Source organism: Erpetoichthys calabaricus, chromosome 3, assembly GCF_900747795.2.
Source record: "Erpetoichthys calabaricus chromosome 3, fErpCal1.3, whole genome shotgun sequence".
Lineage (NCBI taxonomy): Eukaryota > Metazoa > Chordata > Cladistia > Polypteriformes > Polypteridae > Erpetoichthys > Erpetoichthys calabaricus.
In genome coordinates this window covers 50,374,960-50,391,128 of record NC_041396.2, presented here as the reverse complement: position 1 = coordinate 50,391,128, position 16,169 = coordinate 50,374,960, and the positions used below count along the sequence as shown (strand labels likewise).

General features: G+C 37.9%; 1 protein-coding gene across 3 annotated transcripts in view; it reads left to right on the top strand.

Moving 5' to 3' along the window:
* The window catches only part of cad (carbamoyl-phosphate synthetase 2, aspartate transcarbamylase, and dihydroorotase), a 134,863-nt gene that overhangs the window by 17,898 nt on the left and 100,796 nt on the right, over nucleotides 1-16,169 (top strand). For all 3 annotated transcript variants that reach the window (XM_028796796.2, XM_028796794.2, XM_028796793.2), the window contains exons 6-8: nucleotides 183-354; nucleotides 5,809-5,994; nucleotides 9,572-9,681. In XM_028796796.2, coding sequence (XP_028652629.2) covers nucleotides 183-354; nucleotides 5,809-5,994; nucleotides 9,572-9,681 — 468 coding nt within the window. The remainder of the gene's footprint in view (nucleotides 1-182; nucleotides 355-5,808; nucleotides 5,995-9,571; nucleotides 9,682-16,169) is intronic.

Here is a 16,169-nt window from a genome sequence, read left to right as displayed (position 1 = left end):
ACATGGTTAAATTAAGTAATAACTTGTGATGAGCTGTATATTGCTTTTAGGTCACAGACATACCGTTAAAGAAAATTATAACCTTAGTTTAGCTCACCAGATTTGAAGCTAATATTGTGGAGTGCATTTTAGACTATAATATCTTCAACAACAAATATTAAACTCTTTTTTTTCCCCTGTAGCTTATGATGGTTTTTTCATCAGCAATGGCCCTGGAGATCCTGTGTTCTGCAAAGAAACAATTGAAAACATAAGTAAAATAATTTTTCAAGAGAATCCTAAACCTGTGTTTGGAATCTGCTTGGGGCATCAACTCCTTTCCCTAGCTATTGGAGCTAAAACATACAAAATGAAGTAAGGCCAAATATATATGATATATAATAAATAACATTATGTGCATTGTCCGTGCCAATTGGTACAACAAGTGTATATATATCTTTACACAAAATGTCATGAACCCTGTTGGTTAAAGCTGTACTGTAAAATATTTTTCACTGCACTCCATGAGGGGGTCCTCTTCTGGACCTCTTCTCAACATTAGAAAATGTAGAAACAATATTGAATACGCTATGCAAGTTAAATTTGAAACTTAGCTGATATTTTGTAACAGTCATTAAAATCTGTGGCAAACTTCATTAGTGTTCCATTATATTTGCTGGATATAATGTATTTTTTTAATAACTGCACATCAGTTGATGTGTTTTTGATAATTTTTGTCTTAAAAATCTAATTTAATTTTCACATGTCTTCAGCTTATTACTGGGGTTTGTTTACACTTTTATTTGCTGACTACATGAGTTTTGCTTAAGCTGATGTTCATGTTCAAAGCAGACTTTCCACAATTTGTTTTATAACTGCTCAAAAATGTTTTCATTCCATTGCCTGAGAGTGTCCTTGGCCTTTTTGTAAATGTCTACTGCATCTATGAGCTTTATTCTTGAGAAAATTATAGTGTATAAAAAGTCATAATTGTCTTTGAAAACGTTTAAAGAAAATAAAGAACCTGGTTCTAGATTTGGGTCCCAGCATCTCCATCCTGGGTGAAGGTCAACCAGACTTGATATTCATTGCATGGTGTGGTGTTTTTTTTTTTTTTTTGAATCAAGTTGTTGTGGGTAAGTCTACTAATAGCACATCATTCCAGATAAAATACCACAAGTGTCCTCAAGGCTTATGCTGCATTCCATTTTTCTCCTTGTTCTTGTGTAGCAAGAGGTGTCTTTGCATAGTTGCTATTAAATCTGTTCAGTTTAAAGTCAGCATAGGACTATGCCAAGAGTAAGTCTGTGCATGTTGCCACTGTGTCTTTCAGTAGGGCAGGCAGAAAGTTAAACAAGTAAAGGCATTAATTGTAGTTGTTAATCTGTAAGAATTAAATGACATACTGTAGATGCATACAAAAATTTCCATGGCGAAAAACATGTACAAAGAATAGTATCTCACATCCTTTGAATACCTTGAAAATTGCCATCAGTTGATATAGGTAGTTGGATTAAAGTATAATTTACACAGCTGTTCTGGATAGGGACATTACAAGAATTGATACTTCAATAACAAGTCAATACCAAAATTCTGAAAATCGTATATACAATTCAGAGTTATGGGGGGGGACGCTGTACACATCCACAATTACTCATATAGGAATGTGAGGGAAAACTGCACACTGGCAGTGCTCAAAACAGTTGTAGCCAGGGAAAAGGCTTCTAAGGCTTCTGGCAATGAAAACGTGCTTGCATGAATTACAGTACATATAGTGGTAACATCTGTATTTTACGTTCTAGCACTGCAAGAGACATAACATTACAGTACTGTGCAGTATACGGGTTTACCTTTTAATTTTTTATTTTTTTTTTTAGGTAATGTATTAAGCTGAGTTTGAAATGAAATGAAATTGTTTTGGGGGCATATTTAGAGTTTAAACTATAAAAATAGGCAGTTTTTTAACCACATCTAAAATTTGCATTTTTTCACAATTCGCGGGTGCTCTAGGAACGTAACCCCCGCGAATTCCAAATTTCGGAATGGAAGCTGCGTTCTCCACTACAGTTGCTTCCTGTTCTCTCTACAGTACAGTATTTCCACAAGAAAAGCCATAAAAATTGCGGTGGATATTTGCGGTTTCCGCTAACAATTATTAGATAGGTTCTAAGGAAAAATCCGCGAATGACTGAGGCCGCGAACTCTGAAATGCGACTTCGCGGGGGTCTACTGTATATATAAAATTCATATAGTGTTCCAGTGTATTGAACAGAGCACATCTGCCTATTAATATGATGTGTACTGTGTTAATAGAAGCACATAATTGTTGAAATACACAGCAGGATGTGCAAAACATCCTAGTTCATTGTTAATTTACAAATATGCAAATGCTGAATTTATATAATTTGTTTGTATTTTGAAGGCAGACTAATGTTCATGGATGTTGGCCCTAAAATGAGGTAAATGTAGTAAAAGCACATATATACTTGATTGGTTCATATTAGTTGACCATGGAGAACGTCAGTGCAGGTAATTTTCTAATTCTGGAGTTGTATACAGGCTAAGCAATAACTCATGTATAATACTGTACCTTGAAAACCGCACAGCAAGGGCTTTTTTTTTTTACAGAAGGTCTGAAATGATTAATGTAGAACTGACAAGACTGATTTCACACAGAAAACCTTCAGGTTTGGATAAATGTTTTTATTTATTTATTTATTTTTAAAGCACCGGTAGTTTTACAATGGCAAATGGTTACAAATCTAAGTGATTTTCAGACAGACCTGATTTTAAAAGCATGTTATTAGAGAAACAGCTTTAAAGAGTTGGTTTAAATGAAATTATCCTGAATTATCTTGGAATTTACTAATTCAACAGTACAGCTATAATTAATTTTTTTGATTTTAAGCAGTATGTTTCCATTATTGTGAAAATATAAGAATAAATTTAGAATGTGCACATGGTAAGATAAATCAAGTACTCAATAAAGATACAATTCTTTATGAATCCTATGTTGAATTCCCCTTAATATAATACCTCACACCCCTCCACCCCCCGAATGTTACACTGGAATGATCCCCAAGTCAATCGCAAATTTAAAATTTAAGACCTCATGATTATCGCCTCTATGATGTTTTTCTGAAACTGACAGACCTGGAGACGGGTTCCATTGCAAAGTTCTGGTGGGTTCAGGTTTCTCAAAAGGATAACAGGTGCTCCTACTTTCAATGCTAAGTTGTGGAGCAGCATGTCTGGAGGATTAATGGAATTTTAAAATTCTGTAGGATAATGATCTGAATCATGGTGTTCTAAAATGGTATTTATTGAAGTGTATGTCCGTGACAGCGTGTCAAATAATTTGAGTACCAATTGATTAATTTTATGCCTCTTTCTCCCCTCGGCCCACAGCCTCTCTCTTAACTTCGTGGTTATAAATTGCTGCTGCAGGTGAACTATGATACATAGCACGATGAGAGAAGTCGCAAAATCAACCGGAATAATCAAGCAAATTATAGTAAAACTAGTCATTTAGCCCGTTACAATAACGGGCGCTAGAACAGTAGTGCATAAACATTAGTAGGAACAGTCTGTATTAAATGGCAAGGGACTTTGACCTCATTATTTTTGTTGGTTGTATTTTTCTTTCTTTCAGCATTTCTTTTGTTGATGTTTACTTGCTGAGCTGACCGTTCTTCGTGAGCTGCCACCGTATATTGTGTCTTTAATTTTCTGTGACAGTAATACTGTCTTGTACGTCTGCTGGGTTGTACGTCTAATATACCTTTAATTTTCTCTGGCGGTAATACAGGCGTGCGCGTCGGTAATATGCCTTTAATCTCCTCTGACAGTAGTACTGGCTTGTATGTGGCTGTAATATGAGTCACTGTATTGTGTACATTTAATTTCCTCTCGCAGCAATACTGGTTTGTATTTCCGTAAAACGCCTGTAACTTTCTCTGACAGTAATATCGCGCATCGCACCATGCCCCGCGCATGTGCACTTCACCAGAAGACACACACACACAAACACCTGGACGCACACAGAGATTTTATTAAAGAGTATACCCAACATAAATCCGTTAAGTAGTTCTCTCATGAAAAACAGACAGATGTTGAATTTTATGTCTCTCTATTATATAAAAAAAAACCCTACGAGACTTTTTGGAAGATTTGAGACGAGGCTTTTTGGTCGATTTTTTCAAGTTCTGCGAGTCGAGACTTTAGGCATGAGATGTTTTCAAGTCACGCCCTCCTCTCAACCATATTGAACCACGCCCACGGTCCCCTCACCTCTCATTCGTGTGAATGCTTTTGACAGACACAGTTCTTGCTCTCTCAGCTCTTATACATTTTAACATTTTTCCTCACTTTTAAGTTCCAAATTAAAGAAGACTTATTATGTCCAAATCTTATTGAAGAATTTCATCATGAAGTGTTATCAACCGTAAAAATGAGTGTGAGCAATCCTAGCACCAAGAAACGAAGTCAAATGAATTAACGCCAAACATGTCTATCGCTTACATGGCAAATTCGTTAAATGTGTATCAATAGACTATGCTGAAACAGTTGGTGGTGTTTGTGCTGAAGATGAAAACATCAACTTACAATATCCCGAAGAATATCTACAATCATTAATACCGTTCGACCTTCCTCCGCATGAATTACTGTTGAAAGAAGGATGTATCCAAGAAAAGTAATGTAGTACATCTTCAGGGAATAACATTAGATAACAAAGGAGAACTTTATGTCAATCGTATTAAAATGTTTACAGTTTCCCATTAGAATAGCCTTTGCAAAGACAATTTACAAATCTCAGAGCCAAACATTCGAAAAAGTCTTTATTTAATTGAGAAAGAAACAAAATTAAATCACTGGCAGTTATACATTGCATTGTCACGATGAAAGTCCAAACACAGAATCATAATTCAGTGCGATATTAACGAATATTTAATTCCAAAAATTGTTTTTACTGAAGTTTTACAGTAAAAGTGTAAGTTTAAAAGGTTTTTGTGTGTTAATTTCAAAGCCAAAAAGGATGAAATCCTATTACACAACGGATAACTCTTAACGCAACATGAAACGTAATTTACTTTCAAATTGTTACATTTTACTATTTTTTAATATGGTTAATTACTCGCTGTAATGTACAATAGTTGTAAATTGTACATTCACATTCCCATATGTGAGCTGCAGAACCACAAAGAGGCAAGCACGTAGTGTAAGCAAAGGGGTTGGAGAGAAAAGCGAGCAGGGGCAGAGCCACCTAGTATGTGTGTGTATATGTATACAGAGATGATTTTATGTGATTTTCTGTATTGTTTGTATATCATTGCCTTATGTTGTTTGAGTTCTGTGATCTTCCGGCATTGTTGACTGTAAATCCGCTAATGAAAAATTTGACAATTTGGAGGGGTGACTGTATGTTGATATTTATTAAAATTGGGTGACTATTTGATGGATATACTACTATTTTACAGCTGTTGCTACTGTTAGTATTTATATATTTTATGGTTTTCCAAAAAAGAACAGCATTGTTCATTTGAATAATGGAGGTACTTTTAATAATAAGCTATTGAATGGGATTTCTGTTTTTTGCTGTGGTACTGAACAGGTATTGAGAATCACAAAATTTCACTGGTTTTGGTGTTTAATAAAAAAAAATATACTAACATCAGGACATTCCTTGGAGCATTTTTTTAAAAATCCTTGTGGGATAGCAGCATATATAGGACATAGACTTCATTTTTACCATATGAATGGATTTCATTTATAAATTATGGCATATTTACCTCTGAATTCATTTTATTTCTTTATCTTCTATAAACCTAGATATGGAAACAGAGGACACAACCAGCCATGCCTTCATAATGACACAAAGCGTTGTTTTATCACATCTCAGAATCATGGCTTTGCTGTGGATCCAACAACTCTACCTGAGGATTGGTCAGTTCTTTTCACAAATGCAAATGACCATTCCAATGAGGGTATTGTCCACAACTCAAAACCATTCTTCAGGTATTTATTTGTGATGTCCTTCTATTTATCACTTAGGCTCATGTTATCATATGCTTCAGGATTATTTTGTGCTGTTGAATTTTAATAATGATTGAAATGATTAAGAAAACACACCTGTTTACTAATTAATGTTAATGCACATTTTTATTCTTTTACTGGGATTGTTTTTCCTAATATTTTAATTTAAAATCTGACATTTATTAATATTTTGTGGTGGGAGCAGAATTGTTGATCTTTTTACATTATACAAACAGCATTCTGGGTTGTTATGGGGAAAAATGAGCAAAATTTAGACACGTGTGTGTTTTGGGGAGTTTGTTCTAGGGCTGGGCGATATGGCTCAAAATTCAAATTGCGATATTTTTGGACCAAAAGTCAATATACGATATGCAACGATATTTTTTTCCTATCTACTATTACTTAAAAAAGAAGCCACACATTTATATTGCTCTTTAGTTATTTACATGTAATTGCAAACTTACAACTTTACATCATAGGCATAAACCAAAATATACTCATTAATGCAAGAAACACATCTAAACATTTATGCAAGAAAGCCAGTTGTCTGACTATTAGGTGACGTAGGAGTAGATGCTTTATCTACTTTACTAGGTTTGCCTAAAAAAAACTTAAAATAATAATGTTTCAATATGCTCTTTTTAAGCTATGTTTTGTAAACAAATAAAGCGTGGCAAGAACATACATTCAGGTAACACAATTTCACAAATTTTGTGCAAGAAAGACAAGTCTGTCAACTGCCTCTGGCTTTAAAGATTCCCTGTGGCAGTTCACTATGTTGCCACCTGTTCTAAATGCCCTTTCTGAGGGCGAACTAGTGGCCTGTTTGTAGAGATATTTTTTTGCAAGGCAAATGAGAGTTGGAAAGATTGGTTCATGCTCTTTCCACCATGCAAGTGGGTTTGTCTCAGTGTCAATTTCAGCTGCTTGTAGGTAGGTTGAAAGTTCAGCTTCAATTTTATCTATGTCAGACAATGTCGATAAAGATGTTGGCCTCTTAAAGAAGCTACCAAGGCTTCGCTTCTCCTTTTTGGCTGGTGGTGGTGATGCTTCAGCTGCATCTGAAAGTTCCCCAGCTAAGTCAGGCTGGGCACTGGTCTCATCATGTTGAAGGGTCTCCACTTCAGACACAACTCTGTGTTTGACCTCTTCATACTGTTTCCTCAGGAATGTATGATCTTTTGAAGCGTGGATCCAAAAAAGAAGCAATGTCTAGTAGTTGCTGGGTGACAGGGTCATCAAATTTCTCTCACAGATAATCAAGAATTTTGGTCTTAATAGACATAGTGAGCTCTGTGTCTTCTGGCTGGTAAGCCAAGATGCTGGTTTGAATAAGGTGTAGCACTGGCGTAACATAGGAGACTGTAACATAGGACTGAGCTGAGAGTGCATCTGTAAATTCCAGGAGGGGTCGAATAGCTTTATCAGTTGACTCTAGTACATCTATGTCCTGCCATGTAAGTGCCAGATGTCTGGTTTTCTTGTCAGATGAGAGAACTTGGGTGATGGCCCTCTCTTGTTCCAACACTCTCTGTATCATTGCTGCCCTTGACCCCCATCTTGTAGGGGATTCTGTTATGAGCTGATGGGAAGGCAGATTGAGTTCTTTCTGTGTTGCGGTCAAATCCCTTCTTTTTTTCCAGCTGAAGGAAAAACATGCAACAATTCTTTTGCATACACCAATTGCCCGTTCAATGCGGGGATCTCTCATGCTTCTCTCTAAAACCAAACACAAATTACAGTCTTATTAATTATTTATGTTATTATTAATTAATAATATTTCTCATACACACTATTATTTACGTTTATTTACTATTTCTTAGCACATTTATTATTTAACATATTTCTCATATGTGCACACACACACTTTACATTTATTATTACAAATTTCTTATATTTATTACGTGTTATTATTTATTTTCAAACATTACTCATACATGCACGCACTAGTGATGGGCATTTCGGCTCTTTTTAGTGAGCCTGTATCATTTTGCCCAGCTCACTAAGAATTGGCTCTTTCGGCTCCCAAACGCCTCTTCATTTTCCCATTCCAGCCTTTTATAATTCAGCCAAATTTAGCAGTGTTCTGACCCATGATTAGATGTTTGCACTTAGTGTTTCGCTACAAACACTACACAGACATCGGTTCCAAAAAACGGGAATCTGCTCCCACCGTTCACTAAAAAGAGCCGTCTCAAAGAACCGTTTCGTTTGTGATCGACACATTACTAGCACGCAAACACGTGCCATACTAATTGCCAGATTCAGCCGGTGACCAAAGCACTGCAGTCTCTTCCATTTGTTCAGATCAACGGCTTTAATCACATTTACAGCGTTATTCGTGGTAATGCCCACTTGTCGCGCGTCATCTAATTTCCACGATTTAAGTGCATCTTTGAGCCCCAACGCAATCGTTTCTCCAGTATGGTCATCTAGTGCAAATCCTGTCTGAAGACCAATGCTTCTTATCTCCCGGTTTTCAATAAAATGAACCGTTAGGCTCATGTATGGTTGCATGGTACGATTAGTCCACAGATCGGATGTGGTGGAGAAGTGGTGAACGTTCTGAAGCTGATTCAGAATTTTCTCCTTTACCTCGTTGTATAATTTGGGCAGCGCTTCTTCGGCAAAGTATTTCCGACTGGGAATTAAATATTTGGGATCAATCGTTCTCAGTAGTTTCTGAAATCCGTGTTTTTCGACAGTGGCAACTGGGACCATATCTTTTGCAATGTGGTATGTTACTGTAGCTGTTATTTCCTTCCATTTGGGGCTTGTTTTTTCATACGGCATGCAACGAGAGAACGTTGCCGCCAGCGTGATTTGTTTTGCGGCAGGGATGTGTTTCGTTGCGTTTTGAGCAGAGTTCTCGCGAAGTTTAATACATTCTTTGTACTTCGTAACGTGTTTTGTTTTCAAATGATTGAAGAGGCTCGAGGTGTTGCCGCTCTTTGCTCCTTCTTCACTCTTACAAAGTTTACATATAACAGTCTTTTGTTCTGTATCATTTTGTCTAAAGCCAAACCATTTCCAAACAACGGAGGTCACATTTGTACCTTTTTTTGGCACTAAATCATTGCTGATAGCTGTACTTGTTTCTGCCTCCGTCTCAGCCATTGTTGTTACTGTTTAAGATAAGCAGGAGGCGGGGTTAAATCGCAATGACTGCATTTAGGATGTGCTACAATTAGCAGAAATAACGCACTACACACTTGTAGTGTTTAATAAAACATATTACATAATATAGCACGATAGGTTTGTTTTCAAACGATGCATTAAAAAGTATTGTTCATGTTTTCAAACGATGCATTAAAAAGTATTGTTCATATTGTGCCACTCGATATATCGCACAGGCCTAGTTTGTTCCAACATCCCCAGAGGCTAGCATGTTAGGAGGATTGACAAGTCTAAATTGGCCCAGTCTGAGTGTGCATGTGTGTGTGAATGAGTTGTGATGGATTTTTACCCAGTCCAGGGCTGATTAATACTTTATACATATATTTGTGTCATTGTTGTTGTTGAATTTAGCATAATTTGGTCTCATTTTAACTTTTTTTAGTGTTCAGTTCCATCCAGAACACAAGGCTGGGCCCGCAGACCTTGTCAGTCTTTTTGATGTATTTTTGGATTCTGTAAAGGACTTCAAAGATGGAAAAATGGAAAAAACTGGTAAGTGCTTCTAATTTTTTTTCTGTTTTTGAAAACCAGAACATTATAGTGTCATACTACTAAAAAAAAGACAGATGCAGCAATTCACTTTTTAAAACCAATCTAGAGATAACATAAGAAAGAAATACAAAGGTTAAAGAATACTTTCTGTAAGAAAGTAGACTATAAGGTTTGTATGCTTTTTATGAGTCTCTCAGATTTTTGTAGCACGTTTTAACACTGTCATTCCAACATGGGCTCTTCTTCAAAGCACACTGGTTAGCAATCACTATAAAGGTTGAATGGTGGTACCAGACGTTGTGGCTGCGAGAGTTTGTGTTGCTTCACCAGAAAGAGAGGGAGGGGTGGAAGTGGCGTCCACGAATCCAGGACAAGCTGGGTACAGATGGTGTAAGTTTAAACTTAACCACTCCCTCATGAGGTACTCCAATTTAATACACATTTGCATCTATGGATTTTTTGAACGGTGGCGCAGTGGATAGCACTGCTGCCTTGCAGTTGGGAGACCTGGGGACTTGGGTTCGCTTCCCGGGTCCTCCCTGCGTGGAGTTTGCATGTTCTCCCCGAGTCTGCGTGGGTTTCCTCCGGGCGCTCCGGTTTCCTCCCACAGTCCAAAGACATGCTGGTTAGGTAGATTGGTGATTCTAAATTGGACCTAGTGTGTGCTTGGTGTGTGGGTGTGTTTGTGTGTGTGTCCTGCGGTGGGTTGGCACCCTGCCCGGGATTGGTTCCTGCCTTGTGCCCTGTGTTGGCTGGGATTGGCTCCAGTAGACCCCCGTGACCCTTGGTTCGGATTCAGCGGGTTGGAAAATGGATGGGTGGATGGATTTTGAAAGGGGACCTCCATTCTGCCCTTGGGAATCATTTATATATGAACAGGGATGCTTACTTTGAATGGTGATGCTCCACTGCAGTCCAAAATTCTTTACAAATTAATTTGTATCCGTGGACTTTGGGGGTCCCAGTTTAATTATTACAAAGCCTTCAAAACATTTTGCTAGCAGTTATTTTCTTCCACTCCAAGCACTTCAGAAACCAACCCTAAAAGTAAAAATGTTCAATTCAAATGTGTGGTATGTAAACATAATTGCTGTTTGTAATTTGTTAAAGTAAAATGTAATGAAGTGTTAGAACTTTGACCTCCAATGGCTAAAAAAACTTCAAGCTTGAGCATACATCTGTTCAAAAACAAGAAAAATACTCAAGTATTAAACAACATAAACTACTGAAAATTATAAACATATAATGATGATAATATATGCTCAAATTTTACATTATTCTTATTGATTAGCCATTTCAATTCAAAAGAATACGCTTTCCTGTAAAATTGTTGATGGCAATTGCAAAACACAAAAGCCAGTTCACTACGAAATGCATAAATTGATCTAACACAGTAATGTTTTACTCAACTGCAATTATATACTGTAGTATAGCATGCTCAAGAGGAAGCAGCTCCAGTGACCTAATAATATGATTATTCTTATTTGACTGACAGTGTTATCCAAGGCAGCTTACAAGATTTGAGATACTGTTGGTTACGTTTCATTTGTTTTTCCAATTGGAGCACAGAAAGGTGAACCGCAGGGTTTGAAGTCCTAGTTCCAGAATCTTAACCATTACAACACACTGTCTGTCAATAATACTAGCCCATAGTTTAAAAAATTACATAAATGAAAATCAGAGCTGCGAATCAATTTTTATATATATATATATATATATATATATATATATATATATATATATATATATATATATATATATATATATATATATATATATATATATACACACACACACACACAGTGCATCCGGAAAGTATTCACAGCGCATCACTTTTTCCACATTTTGTTATGTTACAGCCTTATTCCAAAATGGATTAAATTCATTTTTTCCTCAGAATTCTACACACAACACTCCATAATGACAACGTGAAAAAAGTTTACTTGAGATTTTTGCAAATTTATATATATATAATGCATAACTTTTATTCGTGTTCAGCTTTGATGGGAGAGTGTCCCCCGCATGGGGAGAACAGCATGTGGCCGTGATATCTCTGCCAATGAGCAGGTACCCTCTAAACACAGGTAGCTGTGATCTCTCTCTCTCTCTCTCTAAAACATCAAATGTTACTCTTTAACCATCTCTAGATGATGATGATGTCTGCTGAACAAACAAAACAATTTTATTGCTTAAATTGCATATAATGATTTGTCAAAAACTAAACCCATTTAGTGCATTTAAGTGCAATATTACATTCTGGGTTTTAAAGAAAACATTGTCTAAAACACAAACAAACACAAAAATAATATACCAATTATAAAATACTTTAAGAAAGGTATACATACAGCCTTAAAACTTAGGCATAAATCAATAATAACATATTAAAATTACCTTTAAGTTGTGCAACGTAATTTTCACAACTGTAAATTTCAACCTAACTACAGCTAAGGCATAAGTTAAACTTTTACTGTCTTCTTGGAAGACTTTGTGGAATTTGTAGGAGGCAAAAAAAAAGTTATCTCCCTAGATGAGGTAGATGGGGTGTATGTGTTTTTGCATTAGCCTTTAAAGGAGCATGTGGTGGTTGCAATGAAGACAAGTGAGCATATCAACATGCTCAGAACTGAGGTTTGCTCTACGCTTTGATGCAGTGTTTCCTGCTGCAAAAAAGAGACGCTCTCATGGTGTTGATGTTGCTGGAATAAACAAAAAGGACTTTGCCAGCGTTGGATAGCATGATGCATTTGTTTTCCACTATGACAGTGGATTTTCCTTCTTGGACAGGGGATGTTCTTCGAAATATACCAAGACCTCTTTCTGGACCGCTTGGTTTAACTGCTGCTCCTTATCCTCTTTGTCACTGTTGTTGTAATCTGATGATGATCCCAGTATGTTGTTGAAGAATGATGTTACGCTCTTTGGATGCATTACAGCTTTATCTTGTGTTGTGCTGCAGGCTGCGTTGCTTTCTTTTTGACAGCAAGTGCCAGGGTGTGTACTGTGCGTTTGACCTTGAATGCTTCGTCAGCAGACAAGAACTTAAGTTTTCTAAACCTGGGATCCAGAGCAGCAGCAATTAGAACTGTTTGGAGATTTTTGTTGAAGTTCAGATAGTCCTTGCCGTCTTGTTGTGATCTGTTCCGCCACATGAGCTTGGTATGTCCTTACTGGTGCAGTCTCAAAAGCTAAACTCTGAATGGACTTCTTAAGGCTTTGTACTAGCTGTGGAAGTGAAGAGAGGGTAACATACTGTTGCCCACTCATACACTGTAGCTGCTTCAAATGGCTTTAGGGCCTGACTCGGCTCCTCAATCAGGTTCCACTGTTCAGGCTTGAGATCAAGGTAGTTGTATTTTCCTCTCTGAGTCACTGCTGTATCACAGAGTACAACAGTCACTGGCCATCTTTGTTCCAGCAGCCTGGGTAACATGTGAGAAGTATTGTTCCAGCGAGTACTTGCGTTTTGCACCAGTACTTGTGCTGCGCCCATTTGCCGCTGCTTTTCCTTTAAATGGGTGCATGCCAGTTCACTTTTTTTTAAATGTTCAACAAGGCATCTTGCTGCTGCCACCTACTTGGAGATAAATTGGTAGCTGTCCATACCACTTTGTACAACCAAATTCAGTGTGTGACCTGCACATTGCACTGATGCCCATTCATGCTTTTCTGCCAAACTCTTCATTGCTGCTGCAACATTAGCATCATTGTCATGGACAACAGCTTTGATTTTCTCCAGTGAAATGTCAAATTTGGCAATAACATTTTTAAGCCATTATGCAATATTTGCAGCTGTGTGTCCAGCTACCAGGGTGTGTGTTAGCCAGTGACTCTTGCATATGACTATTCACGGAGTGCTGTGTTTGTGAGCATCAGTCTCCAAAAATGATTTTTTTTTTTTTTTTTTTTTTTTAAACAGCGTCTCAGGTAGTCAAGACCCTGTGGACAGTTTAGCATGTGTATGATTGTGATATAGTGGGTCCACAGCTCCAAACGGATGGCCAATTTTTAATAACTAATCCGTTTGGCTGTGTCAGTCTCCGGGGGCATGCTTGCACATCCACAGGGTATTGATGATGTAGTTAGGGCAAGATCCACCTGTATATTAGGATGTGATCATTCTCAATTGCTTCATTGGCTTCCTGTGGTGCATGATTGAGATGTATAAGTATGGGCCGGCACAGGAGATCGCGAGAGTAGAAACAATGATGGAGGTTAAAGAGAAAAGAAGGCAGGAGGCTGTAAAAAAAGTTGTGTGAATAAGTGAGGCAACTGGGAGGAGAGCCCTGTATTTGTATTTGGCCGACACTTGGGGCGGATTGATTGGGTCGCTCCAGCTGAGCATTTCAGAGGAGCAGGAGTGGCCAGAATTATGGATGACTTGAGGAGGCTTGGAAGGGACAGCCCCAGCGTGAGCGCCCTGGTCATTGGGTACCCATGTCTCAGTCCAGGGAGGGAGCCTGTACATAGCCAGGGGATGGAAGGCTGGCGGACCAGTTGAAGGTCAGCTGCACCTGTGGATAGGGTGACTCCCCTGTGGCAAGGCCCATATGGGATAAACATGGGAGCTGCCAGTTAAAAGGGAGAAGGCACAGTTTTTTTTTTTCTTTTTTTAAAAAGGACGGTTTCAAGCCTGTTTTTTACCTCATTTTAAAGGTTTTGTTTTTGGATTTTAACCTCCACTTTTTCACCTGTTTATGGATCATTTATTTATTGAAATATTTTTGAAGCACTGCAGTATTTATTTGGGCACTGTTTTGTTATGGTTTGTTTTAATAAAAACACAGAACACTTTTACACCATCCCTTTGCTCTGAGTGTGATTTGTCCTCATCTGACAGCTCATTTGGTTACGTTATCGACAGTGACAGGTTCAAGAGGCTCCCATATCTGGAAGTGGGAGCATGGAGCAGGACCCGCACCGTCACAATGACAATTAATGTTTTTGTATTTGGTAGAATCGGGGTGTGCCTTGGGATTTTCAGGGTTACAAAAAGTGAGCCACCATAGAATAAAGGTTGGAAAACACTGCTGTACACCTTTGTTTCTAGCAAGCAAAAAAGTTCTCTGTAGCAGCTATCTCGCCTAAAAAGTGACACAGTGCATTACATGGGTGGTTATTTTGTGTTCTTTGCATAAATTAAGGAAGATACTGGAAACTGGAATAATGGGTAGGGATAATCATTTTATTTCGGTTTTGTAGAATTTTATTATACAGTCATATGAAAAAGTTTGGGAACCCCTCTCAATTCTTTGGATTTTTGTTTATCATTGGCTGAGCTTTCAAACTAGCAACTTCCTTTTAATATGACATGCCTTATGGAAATGGTAGTATTTAAGCAGTGACATTAAGTTTATTGGATTAACAGAAAATATGCAATATACATCATAACAAAATTGGACAGGTGCATAAATTTGGGCACCCCATCAGATATTCCATCAGTACTTCGTTGAGCCTCATTTTGCAAATATAACGGCCTCTAGACGCCTCCTATAGCCTTTGATGAGTGTCTGGATTCTGGATGGAGGTATTTTTGACCATTCTTCCATTAAAAAAATCTCTCCAGTTCAGTTAAATTTGATGGCTGCCGAGCATGGACAGCCTGCTTCAAATCATCCCATAGATTTTCAATAATATTCAAGTCAGGGGACTGTGACGGCCATTCCAGAACATTGTACTTCTCTCTCTGCATGAATGCCTTTTGTAGATTTTGAACTGTGTTTTGGGTCATTGTCTTGTTGGAATATCCAACCTCTGCATAACTTCAACTTTGTGACTGATACTTGAATATTATCCTGAAGAATTTGTTGATATTGGGTTGAATTCATCTGACCCTCGACTTTAACAAGGGCCCCAGTACCTGAACTAGCCACACAGCATGATGGAACCTCCACCAAATTTGACAGTAGGTAGCAGGTGTTTTTCTTGGAATGCGGTGTTCTTCTTCCGCCATGCAAAGCGCTTTTTGTTATGACCAGATAACTCAATTTTTGTCTCCTCAGTCCAAGCACTTTGTTCCAAAATGAATCTGGCTTGTCTAAACGAGCATTTGCATACAACAAGTGACTCTGTTTGTGGCGTGAGTGCAGAAAGGGCTTCTTTCTCATCACCCTGCCATACAGATGTTCTTTGTGCAAATTGCGCTGAATTGCAGAACGATGCACAGATACACCATCTACAGCAAGATTTTCTTGCAGGTCTTTGGAGGTGATCTGTGGGTTCTCTGTAACCATTCTCGCAATCCTGTGCATATGCAGCTCCTGTATTTTTCTTGGCCTGCCAGATCTGGGTTTAACAGCAACTGTGCCTGTGGCCTTCCATTTCCTGATTACATTCCTTACAGTTGAAACTGACAGTTAGCTTTTTTTTTGCCTTCTCCTAAACCATGATACTGAACAATCTTTGTTTTCAGATCTTTTGAGAGTTGCTTTGAGGATCCCATGCTGTCACTCTTCAGAGGAGAGTCAAATGGAAGCACAACTTGCAATTGA